The 25,948-nt window shown below is 32.0% G+C and overlaps 1 protein-coding gene across 3 annotated transcripts in view; it reads right to left on the bottom strand.

The window, feature by feature from the left end:
* The window catches only part of Ipo9 (Importin 9), a 210,007-nt gene that overhangs the window by 18,527 nt on the left and 165,532 nt on the right, over positions 1–25,948 (bottom strand). For all 3 annotated transcript variants that reach the window (XM_085819244.1, XM_085819245.1, XM_085819246.1), the window contains exon 23: positions 4,796–4,914. In XM_085819244.1, the coding sequence (XP_085675370.1) occupies positions 4,796–4,914 (119 nt within the window). The remainder of the gene's footprint in view (positions 1–4,795; positions 4,915–25,948) is intronic.

Below are 25,948 nucleotides of genomic sequence, written 5' to 3'. Positions count from 1 at the left end.
GCTGTGAGTAATCTAACAACACTGAATAAATTATCGTTAATTACTTAGCAGTAAACATTTCATTTTTTTCTTCGTCGATATGTTATTTTATTATTATATATTATTATTTGCCGATATATTGGCCGGGCCGCAAAAATATTTGTTGTGGGCCTCGAGTTTGACATCCTTGATCTAAAAGGTATTAAAAAACAACTCAATATTTATTTGTTTACTTTATTAAACATGTCTTTCAATGTAAATTGTTTAAGTTGCTTTGTTTTTTTGTGCTAATACTTTCTCTTCAATTCTATAAACAGATATAATTTCTTGTTCAGTTACAAAGTTCCACTGTTCAAGCCCTGTAATTACTGGGTCGAGAATAAAGACTAACTTGGTAATCAAAATTTTTTCGTTTTCAATAACCTCTCTGTCACTTTCTTCACTATCGGAAGCGACGCATGCGCACAAGCGTATCGGAAGCGTGCATTAAACGCGCATGCGTAAAGCATAAAAAAAAAAAAAAAAAAAAAAAAAAAAAAAAAAAAAAAAGTTTGTGGCTTTGATCTATAATCTAGACTCAAATAGGACATTATTCCAGTATGCTTCGGGTGTATTTATCATTAGAAGTCTAGATTATAGATCATTCAGGATAATGGACGTCATACTGTATTTAGTAATAAGGGGTCACACAATAGTCCTAAAATTTTTATTTTACCATTTCCTTCATTTTAAGGCTTTAATTATAAAAAGTCCCTATCTGTACCATCTTTAAAAAAGGTGACTGACAAAACTGTTGCAACTATCACAGAATTACTCTCTTGAATACTATATTTAAAATTTTCTCAAATGTTCTTTACAAGAAGTTATTACCACATGTTGAAAACGTCATTGGATGGTATCAGTGTGGATTTTGCACGGGAAGGTCAACTACTGATCAAATTCATGTCCTGAGGCAGATTTTGGAGAAAACAAGACAGTACAATAGATTAGCATTAATAGGCAGAAACTACACGAGGCAATGGTGGAATTTGAAATACCAACTAAGTTAACTAATCTAACAAAAGCTACATTTAACCCCTTCGAGCCGGGTAGCGAAAATGCGCGCTTATCGCGGAGGCCGGCAGTGTCTTCCACGAGCGTCTCTCCAGGGCCGGGGGCTTTTTTCCGAAGTATCAACGCATTGTTTAATAATGCTCTATAGAGTATTTAAACGGCTTATGCTTTATAAATATTTTTATACATATACTTTAATTACCTTATTTCTTGTTTAAATGCATATTTTACACATTTTATTTTAATTACTCACCATTTTATGACTTTTAACATTATACATCTGAAAACTAAATATATTACTTAAAATTCTCTTTTCGTATGAAAAATTTTAAAACAGGGATCTACACACAGTCCTACGTTACATTCCTTGAACTCGTAATAACTCATTTGCCGTTTTGGAGGATTTTTCCGGGAATGTGAACAAACGAAGCATCGTTGTCTCATTTTCTTATCAGTCTCTTCTGAACAAAGTTTTGGAAAATGTCTTTCAGTTAATCTTTCAGAATCAATATCAGAATATCAGAATTTCAGAATCAATATCTGAAATATTTTGCATCATTTCTGCTTTTTCATGCTCTGTTAAACATTTTCGACGCTTCGACATTGAAACGGTAAAAACAGAAAGAATTCACGTCTAACAAGATCTAATTATTTTCTAAAAACTGAAATGTAAACCGAAATACTCAACGCTTTAGCGCATATAAAACTTCTACTTACAATAAATAAACAACTACCACGTGCGAATAAAGTGCGATTTAAAGAGACGTCATAAATCACACCATTCGGAAACATTAAGTTCCCCGTTTGTTTATATAATCAAAAACACGTGTATGTGAGTCATGCTTCTCTCATTTCGAGTAGAAGGTCTAATGTACACATATCTGAAACCATATGGGCATACAGTGCCATCTTGTGGCAGAAATTATAGTTTGAAAAACGTTCCAAGGTACTGGCACAAATACGTGACAGTCGGTAGAAAACGCAACAATGCTCTGGCACGCCTGCGTGTCGGCCGGTAGATAAGTGTGTTTGTTGCTGGCACGTATACGTGACAGTTGCCGCAAAGGGTTTAAAAGGGTAAAATATAGAATTAAACATGGTTATGATTTATCTGAAGTTTTTTATACTGACAGAGGTATATGGCAGGGTGATTCTTTGTCCTGTTTACTTTTAACCTGGCCCTTAAGAAGGCTATCAGAGCTTCTGGTCTTACGAATAGAGGCATCTTTTACCATAAGACAATAGACATTTTGGCATTTGCTGACGACTTTGCTTTAGTTGGTAGATTCAGAAAGTATGGTGCAGAATCATTTAAACTATTCTGCAAACTGCTAAGGCAGAAAAATTAGGCCTAACCATAAATGAAGACAAAACAAAATTCTTAGAAATTGCCCGTAAATCAACTAATCCGTCACTACTGACTGTGAACAACTACACTTCTGAAAATGTGGCATAATTCAAATACCTTGGAACTATTGTCCCTAATAATAATGATTTATCTATGGAAATTAATAACAGGCTCTGCATTGCAAATAGATGCTACCATGGTCTTAAAAATCAGTTCAAATCTCGATTTATCTGCCATAATACTAAAATTAATATACAGTGGCTCCCAAAAGTGTCCGTACACTTATGATTTTCATTGAAATACGGCTCTATCCATTAATTAAAAGTAAACTTTCTGAATCAGATTTTAATACTAAGATCTATAATCTGTTTGTAACAAAATTACATGAAATATTCTTAAAATACAGCAAAACTTTATTTTTAAGAAATTAATAATAAAAAAATGACAAACATTTTATCTCACAAAAGTCTTCATAAACTGAAATATTTTTGGATAAAATCAAAATTAGAATTATCCTTTACTTTTTTAAATTTTTGCATTGTGGTGGCATTTAAGAAATCATTTGCTTTAGTTTTTTATTGTTTACTTCATAATATTCTATTTATTATTGAAAAATGGGTCGCAGTCATAAAAAGAAATTACAAACAGCATTCGAAAATTGATAATTTTTCACCACAGTAGTGTTAAATAATTCAAAATATCGCTAAATTAGTTTATTTATCCCATTCTACAGTGCAGTATGTGATAAAACGCTTTCAAAAAGAAAATCGGATTGAAAACAAGGTAAGAAAAGGTCGACCGAGAAAAGTAACTAAACGTGATGAGAGATTTATTATTAGAAAATTTGTGAAAAACATACATTTGAGTGCTGTAAAAGTTTCTGCAAAATTTAATGCAAAGTTTTCTACTTTAATTTCACCTTAAACTGTTCGACGAGTTCTCAGAGAAGCTGGATTACATGGGCGTTCTGCCCATAAAATTTTTTTTGTTAGTGTGAAAAACAGAAAGCATACGCTTTCATTCGCAAAATCAATGATAAATACACCCGAAGCATACTGGAATAATGTCCTATTTGCTGACGAAAGCAAATTTAACATTTTTGGTTGCGATGGTCGAATAACTGTAAGGAGAAGAAAAATGAGGAACTTCATTCTAAGAACTTAGTTGGAAAAGTTAAGCATGGCCGTGTAGGGGTTTTTTGTGCGGGGGTGCATGGCAGCATTAGGACTAGGTAATTTGGTATTTATTGATGGCATAACGAATTATTCTCTTTATTTAAATATTTTAAGAGACAATTTAAATTATCAGCTCAAAATTTGTCCACAGGTTTTTAAAAGATTAAATGTTTGTCCTTTTATGATTATTAATTTCTTAAAAATAAAGTTTCGCTATATTTAAAAAATTTTTCGTATAATTTTGTTATGAATAGATTATAGATCTTATTATTAGAATCTCATTCAGAAAGTTTACTTTTAATCAATGAATAGAACTCTATTTCAATGAAAATCATCAGTGTACCAACACTTTTGGGAGCCACTGTATATTAAACTCTGTTACATCCCATCATTCTATATAGGTGCGTGTGCTGGGCAATGACTAAAATAACTGATCTTTGAATGTAAAATACTAAGAAAAATATTTGGCACTGTTTGCGAAAATGGTGTTTGGAGATCAATCATGAAATCTATCAAAAATTTAGACAGCCTGATATTGTCAAGGTCATAAAAAGCCACGGAATTTAATGGTTGGGTAATTTATTCAGAACTGAAGACACAAAACCAGCAAAACAACTCACATTTACCAAATCTATGGGAGCTAGAAAGCGAGGAAGGCCACCAATTAGGTGGATTTAATTCTATTAACTTTCTCCTCACTAACAAACTCACCAATTCGCAATGAAGTTAGCTGAAGTCTGTAATCATTGCCAAGCATAATGTGAACATAAAAGGTTACCATACTGTTTGGTATGGTATATATTAATAACATTCAGTTATTAATATTTAAAAATAATTAAACACCACTGTGTATGTCATTTCTCAAGCGGCAGTGTTTATTCTCATGTGGTGATGAAAGCAAAAAACAATAATGATTGTTAGTTTAACATCAGCGCCCAAGTGAAATTAAGAATCGCAACGCACCATCTTTTATTATGAAAAAATGTCAAACACGTAAGAGTAAAACATATATAAGAAAAAAAAGGGGGGTTGCTGGTGATCTGGAAGACTGGATTTTAGACCATTCCAGACATTGGTAATCTGGTAAGACTTTGTACGGTAATCTGGTATTATTTATATTCATTACCTCATAATTTAAGAGGAATATCTTTATAAAGAAATATTAATCAATAACAATTTTTTTAATGAAAGCAAATAAAATATTAATGAACATCCCTATTAATATAGAAAACTAACTCACATCAGAAGTATCTTCCTCTTCTTGGTTATCAATCTCTTGGTTGCATATATTAGATAAATCATGTAACAAAAGTTTATATATCTTTACAAACAGAGGTATATTTGTCCATTGATCAGGATCTAAAATTGAAAAACTTCACATAAATAACAAAATAACATAAAGCAAATATTGAATAAATTAAATATTAATGAAAAGGAGCTCTGTGAACATGGTATGTACACATTTCTGCACAGAGAAGTTAAGTACTTTTAAGTACCATTAAGGACCTATGAGCAAATGGGAATTAAGGACCTATGAGCAATGGGAAAATTCAATTATAAATATTATCTATGTCTTCAGACATAAAGAATATTTTTAATATTGTGAAGTTCACTTTTGAAATACCATCCTATAAAGATCTGTCAGTAGGATGCATTATTATTAAATATAACTTAAATTAACCTAATTATTAAGTTTGAGAATACAGTAAACTTTATGAAATTTATCAAGTAGCATTAAATATTTTAGACTTATAATAGTTGAACATATTTGAAAGATGATAAGTGGCATTTTGTTTATGTTTTACTAACAGTTAGCTTTATGCTGATTTTTTTTGGGGGGGGGGGTCTCATTTTGTTACATACTTGCTCAGTCTAGAGGTTAAGTAAATAGCAGATAGAATCATGCAACATAGGTTAAAATGAGAAGTAAGATCATAATCAGTATCATTCATAACAAAAGATTTGATGCTGTCACCGCTGCTTGCCTAGAGAGAGGGACTTGATGATTAGAACAAACCTGAAAGGCCTGATGTAGGCATTGTTGGCAAGATTTGAAAGTTTGGTGGGCTCTGTTTGACACAGTTAGTGTGGTAGCTTCGTGTAGAGTTCCAGGGGTTGAAACCCAGTAAATATACTTTAAGGTTTCAACAAGTCACTAAAGCACCAGAAGTGATAAGTTGTTTTGTATTATTTTAAGTCTCGCTAGATGCAAAGAATAAGTTTTACATGAATTTTTACATTTTTGTGTTTTATCTTGTAACCACAATAAGGATTAATGAAAGGCAATAACTCACTTTAACCTTCTAAAACCGGGCCTAAATTCTCATAATATAGGGGCTTCAGACTGGTGCAATCCAAAACACTTTTGCCCCCTCTTTGACATTTTCCTAATGAGAATAGCCGTTAGTCCCCTCCACGGATGCAGTAAAATTTACATGTTTGTCGGATGCTGTTCCATAGTAGATGGGCTGCTAGATATGCGATTTTTTCGATGATTATTTTCCTTTCATTTAAATGAAGTTTTAAATAAATAGTGAACTGGATATGCATCCAGTGCACTATTTAGAACAAAATGCATGCAATGTTTATACAGTCAAAAGTCGTTAATTCGGACACCCATAATCCGGACCTCAAAGCTACGAACTTTCTGCGCATGCGTCGCGTTCACGCATGCGCACAGGCGTTTACGAGAGCCCGTAAGACCCTTACGGCTGCGAATATGTTTGTCCGCATGCGTGTTTAATGTGTAACGGAGTTATACGCTATGCTAAAGTTATCTAATTCAGTTAATGTTGCAGATTGCGTTGTTCCTTAATCTTTGAATTGGATCCGGCTTATTATTTTTTGCAGACTGTTACAGCAATTTTATAAAAGTAAGTTTGAACTTTTGATTATGTCATATAGAATTTCCGATATATATTTACTACAAAGCGAAAGTATGTTTTGAAATCCAAAATCTGTTTATCAATTTCACGCTGCTCTGAGGCAGAGGGGGAGGGGGAGAAACGTCATTATTAAATTATGATAGATTAGAAAGATTATGTCAAATAGAATTTCCGATATATATTTACTAATATGTAATTTGTATCTACAAAGCGAAAGTACGTTTTGAAATCCGAAATCTGTTTATCAATTTCACGCTGCGGATTGGAAGTTGATCTGTCAGCACTATGCTTATCTTCAGGGCAGATGTTTTTATTTTATTTGGCTTATAATTCTTTACTAAATGTAGTATTTCATCTCGATGTACTCCGTCTTTGATATGATTTAAATCAAATTCCTCGTCATTATAATTCACTTCCGATAGCGAAGAAAGTGACAGAGGTTATTGAAAACGAAAAAATTTCGATTGACAAATTAGTCGGTATTCTCGACACAGCAATTATAGGACTTGAACAGCGGAACTTTGTAACTGAACAAGAAATTATGTCTGTTTAATAGAATTAAAGAGAAAGAATTATCACATGAAACGAAGCAACTTACATTGAAGGAAATGTTTAACAAAGTAAACAAATAAATATTATGCTTTTTCTTTTTGTAAATTTTGATACCCTTTAGATCATAATTGTTCTTTATTTCATAAATTACGGTTTCATATTTTTAATTTTGTAATTTCTGCATGCCATCTTACCAGATTTAAACTGATGATCTATAATCCGGAATCGCCGAAGTCCCGACGAGTCCGGATTAACGACTTTTGACTGTATTTCATTTACTATTTCTGATCAATCTCGGCAATAATTTGTGAATTTTATAATTTTGTTTTCACTCTTCATTTATATTCGTATATTTTCGTATTAGAAATTAGAAAACAAAAACAAAATTTTACAAAATATCATAAATACGAACTAGCTTTGTAAGTCAGCAGGTTTGAATGCAATTTTTAATACCATATTTTCATTAACAAAATAATGGTAATGAGTAATTTAATGAAATAATAATAATAAATTCAGTAAAAATATTTAATACTATTAGATGATTAAAATGAGATTCAATACAATTAAATTTTGAGATGAACTTAGAGCAATAATAAAACTTTACATAGCATTAAGAGAGCTTTAAATCTGCTTTTTTCGATAATTTTGCTATTGTAATATAAAAAAGAAAATCAGAGATACATTGATTCCGTTTCATCACTTAACTTTAACAAATATTACATTGGTCTCAGGCAAAGGAGGTATATCTTTAACGATAATTTTTTGTAAAATTGGCTTTTTTTAAATGTTAGCAGAGAAAAAAAAATCAGTGACCTATACATGCAATCATCAAAAGTATTTTTTAGAACAGTTTTAAATGTTTATGAAGAATTATACAACAATTTCCTTTCACAGGCAGAAATTTCGTCTAAAACCTTCATTATATCCAAAGGTTGAAGTCTATTTAATTTTCAACGAATATTCTATTTGTACATAATATATTTTCTAATTTATTTTAGAAAGAGTAATCTTTTACATTTTCAAAAGAATAAGGGCATACTGGGTGTTGACGTTTACAATGTAGTAAATCTGTTTTTCATATTTCTTCCAGTAATGAAAACGATTACCCTAAAATATTTTCAAAGCAAAATTAAGAAAACTGTTTACGCTCAAATTTTGCATAAAGTATCTTCTTGTGTATTTTTTATTTAAAGTGTGAAGTTTTTTCTTTGAAAAATAAAAATCATGAACGGAGCAAACTTAATTCAAGAGAAATAATATTGAAATGCAATAATTGCATCGTAATACGAAATAGTGGGGAATAGTGCAATACAGCGTATTTATTCACAAAAAATCCCCTCATATGCCTAATTTATGTACTGCAGATTGAGAAATATAGGTTAGTAAATTAAACCGGTTATTTCAATACTTTTTCTTTATAATTTTCTTTACGGGCCCTTCAGTAGAGCGGTAAAGGTGGCTGAACACTTGTAGCTTGCTCGGGTTTGAATCCTGGCTAAGGGGTTGGATTAATGGTTTTTGTGTAACATAAATATAAACCAGCTTCCCTTAGAAAGTCGTCCGCGAAGGCATCACTCCCTTTATACAGGTAATTGTTGTGTGCTTTGATATAATTCAGTAAGCAAACAAAATTAATCCAATCAAACCCGGAGAACGGTTGATTACATGTAGAGTTTTTCATCAGGAACATAAATGCGAGCAATTTTCTCTTAAAAAGGTTTATACGAAAGCATCCATCCCCTTAAGCAGATAGCGTTCGCGTACTTTTCCGTAATCCAATCCTAATTCTCATACATTTAATAGTAAGTTGACATACACCTTATTACAGACAATAAACATTCCTTTTTTAAAGATAAAATTTTTATTATTTTGTCTGAATTCCCTTTATCTCTTGAGGAGTATAAGACTTTCAGCAAATAAAACTGGCCGACATTTTATGCAAAGTAACTGATGTTTTGATTCAATTTAGTAGAAGTTACGTGAGCTTTAATGATATTTAAATACTTTTTGGCAGATGCCATTCTAAAAGAGGGTCTAAAGATAAATTGGCTTTATTTAATTTACAATGAATGAAAATCATTCAAAGCAATCATTGAAAACAATCATTGCATGAATGAAAATCACAAAAACTATTATGCATGCAATTGTCTCTTATTTATCTCCTGATAAATTAGACAAAATTGCCTACATAATAGAAGCTGTTTGAAAGAGATAACAGTTCTTGAGCTTTACGCACTCCAAAAAAAGGATCAAAATAACATCTTATTATTCATAAGTATAAAAAGGAAGTAAACGATAAAAGCGGTTTTACCTATTTTCTAGAAGGGCATTAAATCTAAAATATTAATCTACTCTTATTTGCTATGATTAAAAAGCATTAAATCTGGTAAGCTTAAACAGCGTGCGAAATCGCTGACATTTTAATCATAGCAAAAGTTAGCACTAAAATTATGATACAGTGCTCTAACGTTTGAGAAAGAGATGGCTTCTATTTGATTTTTAAGTATATTGGCGAGAGACGAAACCTGCTGTTTTTGCCAAAATGTAGCCAAACTGATAAGAAGAGGGAAACAATGCATAGCCAGCGGCTATTCTGAGCAGCGACAATAGACCACCCAAAGATCTACAGATAGGTGATTCTCTAAAATAGGGAGGGGGGTGGTGGCTGGTATGACAGATGTACCAGAGGTGGGCGTTAACCTCTGGTACATCTGTCATTTTCCTGGTACAACTACTTTACCGCCGGCTTTAGAAAGTTAATATGCAGAGATAATTTTTAAGCAGTCAGTTATAAGTAATTAAATTAGGTAGTCATTATGGATTTACATGGGCACTATTAATTTTCATTCATTTTTTAACAATATTTGTTAATCAACAGCAACAAAATCTAGAAACGGCAAAACTTTTAGAATTTAGAGCAGGCACTGGAAGCAGAATTTAGAAAGGCACTAGACAGCAAAATTTAGGATCCACAGAAATTGCATCAGGTGGGAAAATGCCCAAAGCCCTGTGTATGATGCATCAAGACATATTAGATGAATCTTTTAAATTGTCAGTTTTCAATTTCTTTATTAATAAAAAAGTTCCTTTCTATAATACCTGCCCATGTGATAAGATTAGAGGCATTTTTGATATTTTCCACACATCTGTTTGGAGAAAAGTAGGGAAAATAAAGGGAAGATAAACATGCTAAGAAAAAAATTCTAGAATCAGAAGTAAAACATTCTGTAACCCCCACAGCTCAATGAGTGCCACTTAGCAGCAGCTGGAATAAACAGCAGGGGGGGAAGAGGAAAAAAAAGGATATACAGGAGTCATGAACTAAGCATGCTGTTTCCCCGAGATTTATTTTGCAACTTAAATGTGTAATTATAACACCCTTAATTGTAATGTTTTATCTTGTCTTTTGTTAATTAAAACTATTTATAAAGGCCAAGTGAGTCTTTTGTTTATATTAGTTTTGGTTATAGTTGGCTACCCAACATGTGGCTCGAATGATTTATCCAGTTGGAAAAAAAAAAAAAAATGTTTAGTTTACGACTCCAGGACATTGACTCATATTCTTTTCCAGGTTTTAGGTACTACTCCCATCAGCGAAGTCTTATCCCTCAGATTATTTTGGACATTGCATGGTTTCTTGTTCACCTGAAGATAACTGATAAGCATTTAACTTAATAAGAAAGAGACTTTCACTTAATAAGCATTTAACTTAATAAAGAGATAACAGTTTCCCTTGAAACAGTATAAAATTCTAACTATAATGTTGTTAATACTTTAATAATATGGAATAAAATGTATTGTTGAAAACGAAACAGAATCATGTATAAAGTACAGTCAAAAGTCTTTAATCCGGACTCGTCGGGACTTCGGCGATTCCGGATTATAGATCATCAGTTTAAATCTGGTAAGATGGCATGCAGAAATTATTAAATTAAAAATATGAAACCATAATTTATGAAATAAAGAGCAATTGTGATCTAAAGGGTATCAAAATTTACAAAAAAAGCTTAATATTTATTTGTTTACTTTATTAAACATTTCTTTCAACGCGCATGCGTAAAGCATACATTATGCATAGTCGAAATTAGAAAATTTCAACCAGAAACTATTTGATGTGTATTCGTGATATTTAAAATGACGAGGAATTTGATTTAAATCATATCAAAGATGCAGTACATCGAGATGAAATACTACATTTAGTAAGCAACGCAGAGCAATGTGAAATAGATAAACAGATTTCAGAATGGTTAGAGAAACAAAGGATATGCCTTTATCCCTTTTTTGCAGCAATTCCACTTTTTGTTTGATGGACATAGGAACATGCTTTCGCTTTGTAGATCCTTTGGCAGCTCCAGAATCGGAAATTCTTTTTGACATAATCGAAAATTCAAGCTTACTTTTATAAAATTGCTCTAACAGTCTGCCAAAAATAATAAGCCGGATCCAATTAGAAGTTTAAGGAACAACGCAATCTGCAACATTAACTAAAATAGATAATTAGATAAGTTTAGCTTAGCTTATACCGTCTGTTATACATTAAACGCACATGCGTAAACATATTATGCACATGTGTAAACATATATGCGCATGCGCAGAAAGTTTGTAGCTTTGAGGTCCAGATTATAGATCATTCCGGATTATGGATGTCCGAATTAAAGACTTTTGACTGCATATATAACCTTTAGATATTTCCTTTTAGCTATGTTGCACTTTAAGAAATTATATTGTCTTACATTGTTTAAATAATTGATTTTTATTCGAACTTTCAGTGTTTTAATTCTATGTTCTAAATGAAGATTAATTTTGTTTTCATTAGAAGTCAAAACAAGTACAATTTCATTTCGGTTCTGAACGAAAAGTGTTTACGTAACAAAATATTATTTTTATTCTGATTGATAAACGTTTTCGGTGTGCATATTGCAGCTATGAATGAGTTGTATGTTTTGTTTTATTTTATGAATAATATTAATGGATATTTTCTTATCCTCTTTGAGAATAGAAATGATTTAAAAGTGAAAAGGGTTTTATCTAGTATATTATTTAAACTGTGCGATTAATGTTTTGTTTTTATGCAGTAAGAACACTTCTTTTGAATTAATGTTTTTTTTACTGTTATTCTGAAAAGGCATTCTAATACTTGCTGCATTTTCAATTTCTGTGTTTATAAAAAAAATTAAATTATTATTTTTTAGTAGTATTTGAGAACAAGTTATTTATCTAATTCTGTTTTTCAAAGAGAATTACAGTCGAATATTAATTTCTTAGAGCATTTAGGATTTTGTATACATCATAGGCATTTACAATAGAAGATTTATAAAAGTTAAATTCCATTTTTGGAATTTTATGTTTACTATATTTGTGTATTTTATTGTCCATTGGCAAGTGTACCAATCTTTGTAAAATGTTAGTTTTGTTTTCGAAGTAATCTCAGATTAATGCTTTTGTTTGATGTTGTTTTTCAAATATTATATAATTGTTTGGGGTAATTAAGAAACTAATAAACAAATATTGAACTTTTCAACGGACATTTAAAGTACAATACTATGGCATTTTGGGGATTAAACAGAAAAAAGATCTGCAAGTGTTAGCCACAGAACTGGGTCTGCCCGTCTCAGATAATTTGAAAGTGATTCAACTCAAAGAGCTAATTACACACGTAGACAAAAAATTCCATAAATTTCCAATTAAGTTAAAGTTTTGAAACATCCACTTGAATGAATCTTCGAAGTGAAAAAGGTAAACATCTGCATACAAAATGGCGTACTCAACTAAATCGCTTATTGCAAAAATTCAAGAGAACTGCTTTGAACCAGGGACAGATCCAACCCCATGTAGTGAACTTTTCTAGAATCATCCTGATTCTATACAGTTGAATGAATCATCCCGATTCAGTAAAGGTTTGAAGAGAACCATCCTGATTCTGTGCTGCTGAATGAATCATCCCGATTCAGTAAGTGTTTAAAGAGAGTCATCCTGATTCTGTATGGTTGAATGAGTCATCCCGATTCAGTGAAGGTTTGAAGAGAATCATCCTCATTCTGTGCTGTTGAATGAATCATCCCGATTCAATGAAGGTTTAAAGAGAATCATCCTGATTTTGTGCTGTTTAATGAATCATCCCGATTCAGTGAAGTTTGAAAAGAGTCATCCTGATTCTATGGAATTTTGAGTGAATTATCCCAATTCCATGAAGTATGACGAGAATCATCCTGATTCTATGCTGTGCGATGAATCATCCCGGTTCAATGAAGTTTGAAATGAATCATCCCGATTCAGGAAGTTTTGAGTGAATCATCCCGATTCCATAAAGTTCGATTTTTTTTTTTTTTTTTTTTTTAAAGTGATGAAGGGTAGCAGGCAATGTAACCATGTTATTAACTACAAAAAAATTTCCAATTTTTTAGAGCAGTATTTTTTATGGTTTTAGATACATTCAATTAATTTACATATGCTCTTAGAATTTAAATGTTATTGTAAATTAATTCCCAGCAATAATAATTATTTTTATTTCTTTTAAAATTCCTTAACTAATTTTTTTTGCTTCTTACAAATAGAGAATATTTGTTAAATTCAAATTTCATTCCTTGCAGCAATAGCGCAAGAGAATTATTTAAATTTAATTTAACTTTACTATTTTCTTGTGAAACAATTTAGTTATTACATATTTACTTTTATTATACAATTGTCAACACTAACAAGATTCGTATCAAATATATTTGGCACAATATTTAGAATTAATTTCAATGTAAAATATACTTTTGAAGGATTGTGTAGCAAATTTAGAGTTTGTTAGCAGCTTCAGGGCTACAGTTTATGTGTCAGCAAGTATCATCTGTATTGAGAAAGCTTAAAAATTAGCTAAGACTCAATCAATTTTTGATCAAAATCAATTTTGTTTTTAGTATTTCAATCTAGTTTAAGTGGTGTTCATGTGTTCTCTAATTGTTATGAACTAAAACCACCTTATATTAAAATAATCTTATTTCATCATAATCTCCTAAAACAAGAGTGTCCTTTTTAGTGTGTTGAGATGAGAATTTTTTAACTGCTTGATTAATAATGTTGGGTGAAAAGCCCCTGTCAATAGCTATTGCTTTTAAATAATTTAGTTATTCATCAAGGGCTAGTTTGGAGGAGCAAAGTGGAAGAGCACTGAAAACATAGGAATAAAATGAAGCTAACTATTCTTTAGTCGGATGACATGATTTAAAGTATGGGGGAAGGCAAACCGATGTAGGTTTACGGCAAACCGTAGTACTGAAGTTGGATGTGTTACGTGTGATAAGAATGTCGAGAAATGGAAGAGAATTGCAAGTCTCAAACACCTTCAAACAGGGTAAAAGTATCATCTACGTAGCGGAACCTTGCCGGAAATTTTAAAGTTTCAAACAATTTTGATTCATAATAATGCATGTAGATATCAGCCAGGATGGAACTGAGGGGGCTTCCCATAGTTAAACAAGTTATACTCAATCAGTTGGATAGCAACATTGAATATTTATTAAGTGATAAAGAACTTGAATTACAAATTGAAGCTTCACAGGTTTTTCAAGATAAGATAGTAATATGGAAGTGCAAGGCTTCTAAATGAATAAAAGAGCTTTCAGGAAATTCAGATTCTATTATGAGTTTGAATCCTAATGAAGTTAATGAATCAACCGCTATCCGTGCAACAAATAATGTCAAGTTGCCGAAGCCTATAATAAACAAACGTTTCGCTGATAAAAGCATGTGGTTTGGTTTTTGGTGTCAGTCTAAAAGTTTCTTTCAAGTCTTTCAAGTTGAAATGAAAGTTTATCTGCCGTTGAATAAATTGTTATGGGAAATTAAGCTGAATGTGATTAAAGGATTCGTTGTAACAAACAAAAATTACAATAAAAGCATCAATTTGCTAAAAGAATGATGTTTAAGAAGAAATGACATTGAAATTAATAGTCATATGACAAAGCTACTAAGCCTAGATCCAATGAAGCATGCATGTGATATTGTAGCTATTAGAAAATTCTACGATGAAGAAGAAATTAATATTTGATTTGTGAAAACTTTAAATGTAGTTATGGGAAGTTGCAGTCATTTATTGTGTCCGATTTTAATGAAATTGATTCCAGAAGAGATAGTTTTAGAATATAACAAGAAAAGGAAACTGAAAATGTAATTTGATACTAATTCAGAAGTCAAACAACAAAAATCAGCGTTATATTTACAAAATTTTCACAGGACTAGTTTCGATGGTTTTACCGAACCACCAACTTCAGCTGCAAAACCGCAAATGAACAAGATAGGAAATAATGATTAGATAAAATAAGAAAGCCTGGACAAGAATAAGCAAGTGGTGCCATCTGTTGGCGAAACCAGAACTAAAACATAATTTCTCTAAAAGCCGAATGCAAATTTGGATTGGAATTAGGATCGTTAACTAGAACAGAAAGATTTTTTTTGAATGTGAAATGCCTCTAGAAAATCCAGTTCTCCGATGGAAGATGTTTTTTGAATAATTTTAGCAGCAGAAAAATTGAAAGTGTGATTTTCGGACCAACAATGTTGAGCAACAGAAGACTTCTGTGTTTCCTTTTTTCTAACATATGCCTCATGTTCTTTGACGCGAAATTTTAAGGCTCTCTTAGTTTGGCCAATGTAAATTAAACCACACTGGCAAGGAATCCTATAAATACCCCAGGAATTCATATCCGGAATGGGGTCCTTGAGTATAGAAGTTGGAATTTTATTGATGGGAGAATAAACAACCCGAAAATTAAATTTCTGCAAAATATGTGCAACTTTATAGCTAATTGATGGAAAGAAGGGAATGACAACAGAATTTTTATAATCTCCTAAAATACGAGTGTGGCTTTTAGTGTGTTGAGATGAGAATTTTTTAACTGCTTGATTAATAATGTTGGGTGAAAACCCCCTGTCAATAGCTATTGCTTTTAAATAATTTAGTTCTTCATAAAGGGCTAGTTTGGAGGAGCAAACTTGAAGAGCACGGAAAACACAGGAATAAAATGAAGCTAACTATTCTTTAGTCGGATGACATGATTTAAAGTGTGGTGGAAGGCAAACCGATGAAGGTTTACGGTTACGAGAATGCAGTTAACCGTCATAAAAACACCCTTGCAGTTAAATTCGAAAAACTTCTTTTACAGTCTTCCAGTTGAAGTAGTTCAAAAAATCTTCCCATTGTAAACATCAAGCCAATAGTTAATATTTCTAATGTTAGTCTTTCAGAAGAACAAGAGAGAATTCTAAAATATAATTTTAACTTCTCACAAACCTGTAAACCCTCGATTCCAAAGATTTTGGCTCCTAAAGAAAAAGCTTTCAAGTTCAGTAAAGTTTCAGATTCACAGAAAGAAATGATTAGGCATCTTATCGCTCATAATGTGAAATTCAATAATAAACCTTTGAAACCAAATCTAACTGCGAGAGAAAGAGCTACGATGCGCGAAATTCATTCTAACCCGGATATTATCATTTCAAAGGCAGACAAAGGTGGCCAGATAGTCGTTATGAATATGAACACTTACATCGATGGTGTCACTAAACTCTTAAACGAAGGACCATATAATCCGATCCCTAAAGATCCTTCACCTTCGGACTTATCCAAAATAAAAACTGCGATCAAATCTTCGCAAATCATTTCAAGCAACTTAAAACATTCACTTATCCCATCTGTTGCGAATTGTGCCAGATTATATGCTCTTCCCAAAATTCATAAAAGTGGTGTTCCTTTCCGCCCTATTGTATCAAATTTAGGTACTGCCTCGTATCCATTAGCTAAATATTTATTTTCTAGATTTTCCACTCTATTAGACAATAACGCTTACACCATAAAAAATTCAATAGAGTTTGTAAAAAAGGTTAAAAACATTTCTCCTATTAATTTACTCATGGTTTCTTTTGATGTAAAATCATTATTCACCAATGTCCCAGTGGAGGGAGCATTAAGATGTCTAGAAACCAGACTTCGCAAATTTCATTTCTCTTGCATCGACATTGATGAGCTAATTTCTCTCACTCAACTCTGTTTGAAACAAACACATTTTGTTTTCCAAAATAAATATTACAAGCAAACTGAGGGATTAGCCATGGGAAGCTCCCTCAGTCCCATCCTGGCTGATATCTACATGCATTATTATGAATCAAAATTATTTGAAACTTTAAACTTCCCGGCATGGTTCCGCTACGTAGACGATACATTTACCCTGTTTGAAAGTAATAAAGATGATTTTAAAAAAGTTCTTTCAACAATGAATTCTATTGATCCTGCCATTCAGTTCACTTTTGAACTCGAGACTTGCAATTCTCTTCCGTTTCTCGACATTCTGGTCACACGTAACATATCCAACTTCAGTACTACAGTTTACCGTAAACCTTCATCGGTTTGCCTTCCACCACACTTTAAATCATGTCATCCGACTAAACAAAAGTTAACTTCATTATATTCCTGTGTTTTCCGTGCTCTTCAAGTTTGCTCTTCCAAACTAGCCCTTTATGAAGAACTAAATTATTTAAAAGCAATAGCTATTGACAGGGGCTTTTCACCCAACATTATTAACCCCTTAACTGCCGCGGGCGTATATATACGCCTTGCTCAGCCGATGCATTAACTGCCCCCCAGATGTGCCCAGATGCGCAGCCGATGCGTTAACTTTGCGAATAATTTTAGGTGTAGCAGCGCAAAGCAAATGATAGCAGTTTGGAAGGACGTATATATACGCCTGGGGCAGTTAACGCATCACCTGTGCAAGGCGTATATATATGCCCGCGGCAGTTAAGGGGTTAATCAAGCAGTTAAAAAATTCTCATCTTAACACACTAAAAGCCACACTCGTATTATAGGAGATTATAAAAATTCTGTTGTCATTCCCTTCTTTCCATCAATTAGCTATAAAGTTGCACGTATTTTGCAGAAATTTAACTTTCGGGTTGTTTATTCTCCCATCAATAAAATTCGGACTTCTATACTCAAGGACCCCATTCCGGATATGAATTCCTGGGGTATTTATAGGATTCCTTGCCAGTGTGGTTTAATTTACATTGGCCAAACTAAGAGAGCCTTAAAATTTCGCTTCAAAGAACATGAGGCATATGTTAGAAAAAAGGAAACACAGAAGTCTTCTATTGCTCAACATTGTTGGTCCGAAAATCACACTTTCAATTTTTCTGCTGCTAAAATTATTCAAAAAACATCTTCCATTGGAGAACTGGATTTTCTAGAGGCATTTCACATTCAAAAAAAAAATCTTTCTGTTCTAGTTAACGATCCTAATTCTAATCCAAATTTGCCTTCGGCTTTTAGAGAAATTAGTTTTAGTTCTGGTTTCGCCAACAGATGGCGCCACTTGCTTATTCTTGTCCAGGCATTCTTATCTTATCTAATCATTATTTCCTGTCTTGTTCATTTGCGGTTTTGCAGCTGAAGATGGTGGTTCGGTAAAACCATCGAAACTAGTCCTGTGAAAATTTTGTAAATATAACGTTGATTTTTGTTGTTTGACTTCTGAATTAGTATTTATTCGGCGTGTTATTGTGTCTTAATGTAATTTGATGTTTTAGAATTAGCTGAATTCTTAAAAATGGAACGTCACAAAGCTTCCAGCTTATTACAGGATATGAAGAAATCTAAAAATATGACAATTTCTACTAATAATTTTAAGGATGAAATAAATAAAAACAATTTAAGCATATGTGAACCGACAGTTGCATTTTGAATCAGTGTAAAATGTAACAGTGTATTCTGTGACGTAAACCATGATTCATTTCAATGCAACGTTCATCTGCCAGTGCAAAAACAAGCTAAAGGTCGAAGGTCATTGTTTTAAATGCTATAAAAAATCAAACGCATGTTAACTGCAGATCAAAACTAAATCCATGAACAAAATTTAATTCTAATAATCATCACGAGAACATTTTCTTCAAAAAATTAATTTACCAACTGAAAATTCACCCAATGAAAGTGCTAATATAAAAGAAAATGACAGTAAATTCCAAATGATAGTTTCATCTGTATCACACTGCAAGCAAGTAAAAACCTCAAATTCAGTTTTATTACAAATATGCCCAGAGAGAACTGCAACTCCTTACAGATCAAACGGATAAAAAAAATCAGGGTTTTACTTGATAATGTTTCAATACCTTCCTTTATCATGAAATCATTAGCTGATCAGTTAGATAAGAAAATAATTTATTTATAATAAAATAAATTATTCGGAGCAACAAGAATCCAATTACAAAAGGGTAATGACCCTAAGAAATGAACAGAACTTGAAGTATTAATCACAGAGAAAATTACAAATGCATATGTTTGAGTCCCAGATAGATCAGTACAGAAAATACTAAAATACTGCTATGATGAATTCACCTACATTTTGTTGACAACACACAACCATGTGAAGTTTTGATAGGTGTGAAATACTTTTAAGAAATAAATTCGGATGGATGCAAAAAAAAAAAAAAAAAAAAAAAAAAAAAAAAAAAAAAAAGAGTAACAATTGAACCACTGTGAAGATTTAGTTGGGAATATGTGTTCAAAGTCAAACATCTCATCCTAGTGAAAAATTGCTGAGAAACGTTTGTGTAGCAATGGTGCCAAGAGCCTTCACGGATGGCTACCAATATAAACAAGAAAGTATATGTTGGATGTATATTTAATATTTGCATTTCTTTTTTTCTTTGTATATTTTATTTGATCACTGTTTGTTTTTATGTTATGATTTACAATAATCTTGTTACTGGCAACATACTTTATTTACTATTAAGTTTGTGTGAGTGGCAACAGTTGTTCATGTTTATGTTTCAGTAGAATAGTGTTCTTAGCCGCACTGCGCTGCAGGCAATTTTTCTCTTAAATATTTCATTTTTTAGAATAGCAATAAAGTTTATTATACAAAGCTGATGCTTTTTAGTTCAAGGCAACTAGTATAAATTATGGGTTAACTGACTATCAAATAAATAAAGAATTGAAGAGTTTTGGCAAATTGATAGCTTGGTTGTTGAATTTCAATTTGAACATCATTCACTAAATTGCTCTAATTTTATGAAACAATTTGAATCAGAAATAAAATTTTATGGTACAGATATGAAGTTAGATTTTTATTTAAAGGAGAACTAAAATTAGGTAATAATTTGAATATTGCAAAATGAAAATTTACCAGTTTAAGTAACAGATTAAGAATCTTATGAACACATCTTTATGAATAATATAAAAGGATTTTAAATGAACAGTTAGTTGAAGATATTGCAGAAGAAATAAATCCTGAAACAGAATTATTTCAAAACAAAACATTATATGCCTCATCATCCTGCCATTAGACAGCGAAACTACAAAATTAAGAGTAGTTTATGATGCTTTATCTAAAGAGCTTGTCTTTGAATGACAATCTCCCAAAGAGACCAAATTAATATCTCAACATTTTGGCACTATTTCCAAATTTCAGGCCCGGGGGGGGGGGAGAATTACCTCCATGACTGAGATCGAAAAGGCATTCTTACCAATTTCCTCAATGGAAGTCGATTGGGATTATAAGAGATTTCTATGGTTTGTAAGTTCATGTTTGGGGAACTGAAAATTTGCCAAATCACGAGTCACATTTGGAGTGGCTTCCAGCCCATTCCTCTTAGCAGCGATACTAAAATACCACATAAATACAAGGACTCAAATAAAGAAGCATGCAGGATCTTGAATGAATACTTATACGTTGATGATCTGTTGGCAGGAACAAATTCTGTATTTGAAGCTTGAAGGTGGTCTACAGACACAAATTTCACATTATCAGAGGCAGCTAATTTGAGAAAATGGCACGCTAATTCAAAGGAATTTTTAGAAAGTTGGAATGATATACAATTTGAAAATCATTCAATTCCTAAAAATTGTATAATACCACTGTACATATTGGGAATTATTTGGAACATCAAAACAGATGAATTTAGTTTTGATTTTTTCCTATTTTGCCATTGTCAGGAGACAGATCACAAGAAGAAGCATTTTGAAATTAGCACATAAAATTTAGACTATTTGTAATTAGAATGAAGATTCCCCTTCAAGAGTTATGGAAGAGGGGTGTAGGACGGGATGAAGAGCTAAGGATTTGAAAGTTAAATGGGAGAACTGGTGCAGGGACATTTTTAAATTGGAAACTTTATCAATATTTAGATATTATTTCAAAACAGATCTTACCAAATTCCAATTGCATATTTTTACTGACTATACAAAGCCATGGCATATATCTGCCACAAAGCATCACATGAAAATTTTGAAGTTAGCTTTGCAACTTCTAAATCAAGTGTCGTACCAGTAAAGAAGTTAATTTTGATATGGTTAGAGTTGCTGGCAACATTAATTGCCACAAGAAAATCCATTTTTTCATGCAAAGGATAATTACTTCTTGTGGACTGATTTTACAATAGCTCTCTCTTGGATCTATGGAAATGCCAAACAATGGAAATCTTTCATCCTGAATAAATTCAAGAAATGGCTAATCCATTCACTTAGAGACACTGAAGCAACCAAAATAATCTAGCGGATGTAATATCAAGAGGATGCAGAGCAGCAGATTTGATAAACAATGAAAAATGGTTTAAAGGGCTCAAAAGGTTAAAAGAACCTGAAGAAAAATGGCTCCACAGTAAAGGTGAAATCGATCCTTTGACTATGGAGGAAAGAAGATCAAAGTTTAAAATATAAGTTAATGTGATATTTGATGAAAATAAGAAAGAGAAGAATTATCTCCTAGAATTGAACAAATGTAGTTCAAATGCAAAGATGTACACAATAACAGGCTATGTTAAGAGATTCATATTTAACATGAGAAGCAAAAACAAGGAAGACAGAATTCAAGCTAAATTAAGTGCTAGTAAAATTTCTGATGCAGAAATCTACTAGATCAATAAAATAAAGAAAATTTTCTGGAACAAATAAAGAATCTGAAAAAAGGAATGTGCATTCTTAAAGAATCAAAGATTTGAGATTTGAACCCAGCTAGACGAGAAAGTTAGCTGGAGATTACAAGAATCAAAGATCATTCAATGTTATTGCCTACAAAGCACAGATTCACTAATAATTAAAGACGCTTATGAGAAGGTATAACATACAGGAATTTCTGATATGCTAGTGAGAAAGATTTTGAGTTATGACAAGAAGACACTACACAAAGTCTGTTCTAAAAAAGATGCATAATGTGTAAATGTTATAATGCTCATTACAAGCTGAAAGAAATGCAGAATCATCACCTTTTGCAATAGTAGGGAAAGACTTTGCTGGTGCACTCTTTGTGAAGAACAGCAACAGTAAATTTTATATACTTTTGTTGACTTGCACTGTTATGCATAATACATCTAGAATTCCAGATATGACGACAGAAGAAGTCATGCTCATTTTCAGAAGATTTATATCTAGAAAAGGTTTGTGTTCCATCATCTACACAGACAATACTAAAATGTTTAAATGAGCTGAAGTGGACTTATGCCAAATATGGGAATTGATTAATCACCCTAATATAAAGAAATATTTTTCATCCCATCAAATCAAATGGAAATACATCCTTGAAAGAGGACCATGGTGGATTTTATGAAAGGATGGTCAGATCGGTAAAAACAAATTTGAGGAAAGCAACTGGAAGATCTTCATTAACTGTGAAAGAATTAGAGACAGTCTTGATCGAAATTGAGGAGTCACAAATCTAAGACCTTTAACATGTACCTATTCAAATCTAGAAGAGCCAACCTTAACACTTGCACATTTCTTAGTTCGCAGAAGAATTTTGAGTTTATTTTATGTAAAACTGAGCTATTCAGACTTTTCAAAAAGGATATTTTATTGAAACATTTTAATTACAGAGAAAACTTAAGAGACTTTATTCTGGAAGAGATGAAAAAGTGGATATCTCATGAACCTATGATCAGCACACATGATGCAGAAGTTCAAAATTTCAAAATTAATGAACTGGTATTGATAGGAGATGAATGTTTTCTGAGAAACATATGGAAAATGGGTAAGATCATTGAAGCTTTCCTCGGCCATGATGAATAGGTAAGAGCTTATAATATTAAAACTACAGTTGGAACAATTTGGAGCCCAGTCCAACTCCTGTACCCATTTGAAATACAGGACTAAAGTGCTTTATAATTGACTTTAAAAGGACTGTGATAAAGTTTACAAATTTTAACTGAATTTATTATTACCACTGTTATGTTAATTTGTTTGTGAATTTGTTACTGAATATTTGAACATTATAATTTAGTATTATGCACAAGTGTAATGTGCTTAGATTATTATTTTGCAAAATTTAATTAAAGATATTTAACAAAGATTTGTATAATTTTTATTCATTAGATTAAACTTTAAAATTTATTAGATTTATGCAATAATTAGGACATTATTCACGTGATACTAGAATAAACGAAAATTTGAATGACGAAGAATTTAGTCCATCCTGGGGGAAGGGGGCAAAAGAGACAGAATATTTTACGTAGGTATATAGAGAATGTTTTTGGTTAGTGGAAACAATAGGCTGGCTTGTAAAAACAGGAACATGAATTGCTCATCTTAAATAAATGTTTTATTTCTGTGTGTGTGTGTCAAGCTTTATACATTCACTTATTCATGAATATTACACATTACTACTAGCCTAGAACCCACTATGAGAAGATCAGAAAAGAATCCAACAGTGGGAGAGTGGTTGAAAATTCAGATTCTCCTGTCTAAGTCAGAATTGTTGGCATGCCGGCAAATTAGATATGTAAGCAATTTAATACACTGAACAGAGTATTATATCTCTAACATAATTATAAGATTAATAAAATTCTTTTTTGACAACCAGTTTGTTCCCTAAATGAATGATAATGACTCCAGCAACTAAATGGCTGTAAACTGACTAAAATTTTACAATTCAATTTTTAACTACCAATATACCAAAATAAAAATATGTTTAAGAAGCATTCTGATGAACCAACCAAATCTTTTATCTTTTTTAATCAAAACTTTTTTAAACTTTCAAGATCAGAAAGTCAGACAAGAATATGAAAAGTAACAGATTGAAAGGATAGGTATTAAAGATTTGAAAAACCCTTTTTAATTCAACAAAATTATTTTTCTTATGGCCCTGTTAAGTGCTTAATATTGCAGTAATGAAAAAAACCATGTAAATAAAGTAGAGCACATTTCATGCACTTCAGATTAATCCTTTTTACTTCCTTGTACGAAGTAAAAAGGAAGTATTGTAATCGCGAAAAGTTTCAGGCAGCATATTTCAACGAAAATATCCATTTTGACCGCTATCGAATGCAATTTAACGATGTTTTTGCATGATATCTGTACGTAAGGAGAGAATAAAATACTCTTTTCCTTCAAAAAAATTATAAAACTGCTTTAAAATTAATTCTGAAGAGAATTTTTCGTGACGTCTGTACGTATCTCGCATAACTCAAAAAAGAGTAGCCTCAGAACGTTGAAATTTTATATATAGGACTGCTATAACATGTAGATGTGCACCTCGTATTTTGGTTGCAATTGGCCGCACCAAACGTATATAAATATATTTATATATATATCCACTCTATTACCCGGCTCAGTGATCTCAGTTTCTTTACTCTTATATGTTTGTAAATTGTACATTTTTTTCTTTAAAAATGATTGAATTATATTGTTTTTATCTTCCGGTTAAGGATTTTATGCCTTTAGTAAATCTGTGTGCAATATTTTTAGAATTATCAGCAATTTTAAAGTTGTTTAATTGTCGCTAAGCCTGTTTTAAATGGCGGCCATTGATGTTTACATTTAAAACAGGAGACTAGTAGATTTGTTGCCAATCTAGAGAAACTTAGCTTCGCAACAACAAAGATAATGCATTCATTTATTATTGCCAATTAAATCATGCTTAATTCTTTCTGGAATTTTTTCGAGGAAATAAGTGTTTGAAATTTACTTCGTAATTTTTAATATAGATATTTTGAGTTTTTTTGTATTTTTGCCTTCTCGCGAAGTAAGAACTGAATTAATTATCTTTATAACAGAAGTACAGTCAAAAGTCTTTAATCCGGACTCGTCGGGACTTTGGCGATTCCGGATTATCGATTTTTCCGGATTATAGATCATCAGTTTAAATCTGGTAAGATGGCATGCAGAAATTATAAAATTAAAAATATGAAACCGTAATTTATAAAATAATGAGCAATTACGATCTAAAGGGTATCAAAATTTACCAAAAAAGAAGCCTAATATTTATTTGTTTACTTTATTAAACATTTCTTTCAACGCGCGGATGCGTAAAGCATACCTTACGCATAGCCGAAATTAGAAAATTGCAACCAGAAAACTATTTGATTTGTATTCGTGATATTTATAATGACGAGGAATTTGATTTAAATCATATCAAAGACGGAGTACACCGAAATTAAATACTACATTTAGTAAGGAATTATAAGCCGAATAAAATAAAAACATCTGCCCTGAAGATAACGATAGTGTTGACAAATCAACTTCCAGTTCATTGCGCGCCGCGATGTCCCCCCCCCCCGCGCAGAGCAGCGTGAAATTGATAAACAGATTTCGGAACGGTTAGATAAACAAAGAATGCCTTTATCCATTTTTTGTAGCAATTCGTTTTTTGTTTGATGGACATCGAAACATACTTTCGTTTTCTAGATCCTTTGGGAGCTCCAGCATCGGAAATTCTATTTGACATAATCGAAAGTTCAAGCTTACTTTTAGAAAATTGCTCTTACAGTCTGCAAAAAATAATAAGCCGGATCCAATTCGAAGATTAAAGAACAACGCAATCATCAACATTAACTGAAATAGATAATTAGATAATTTTAGCTTATACCGTTTGTTATATATTAAACGCGCATGCGAAAACGTATTCTGCACTTGCGCAGACGCATATGCGCAGTGGTAAATGTCTTGCACGCACGAGTAAAACGCCTATGCGCATGCGTCAATGCGGCGCATGCGCAGA

Source organism: Stegodyphus dumicola, chromosome 6, assembly GCF_044657685.1.
Source record: "Stegodyphus dumicola isolate Sdum_Otavi_A_Nest chromosome 6, ASM4465768v1".
Classification (NCBI taxonomy): Eukaryota; Metazoa; Arthropoda; class Arachnida; order Araneae; family Eresidae; genus Stegodyphus; species Stegodyphus dumicola.
This window is presented reverse-complemented; position numbering and strand designations above follow the sequence as displayed.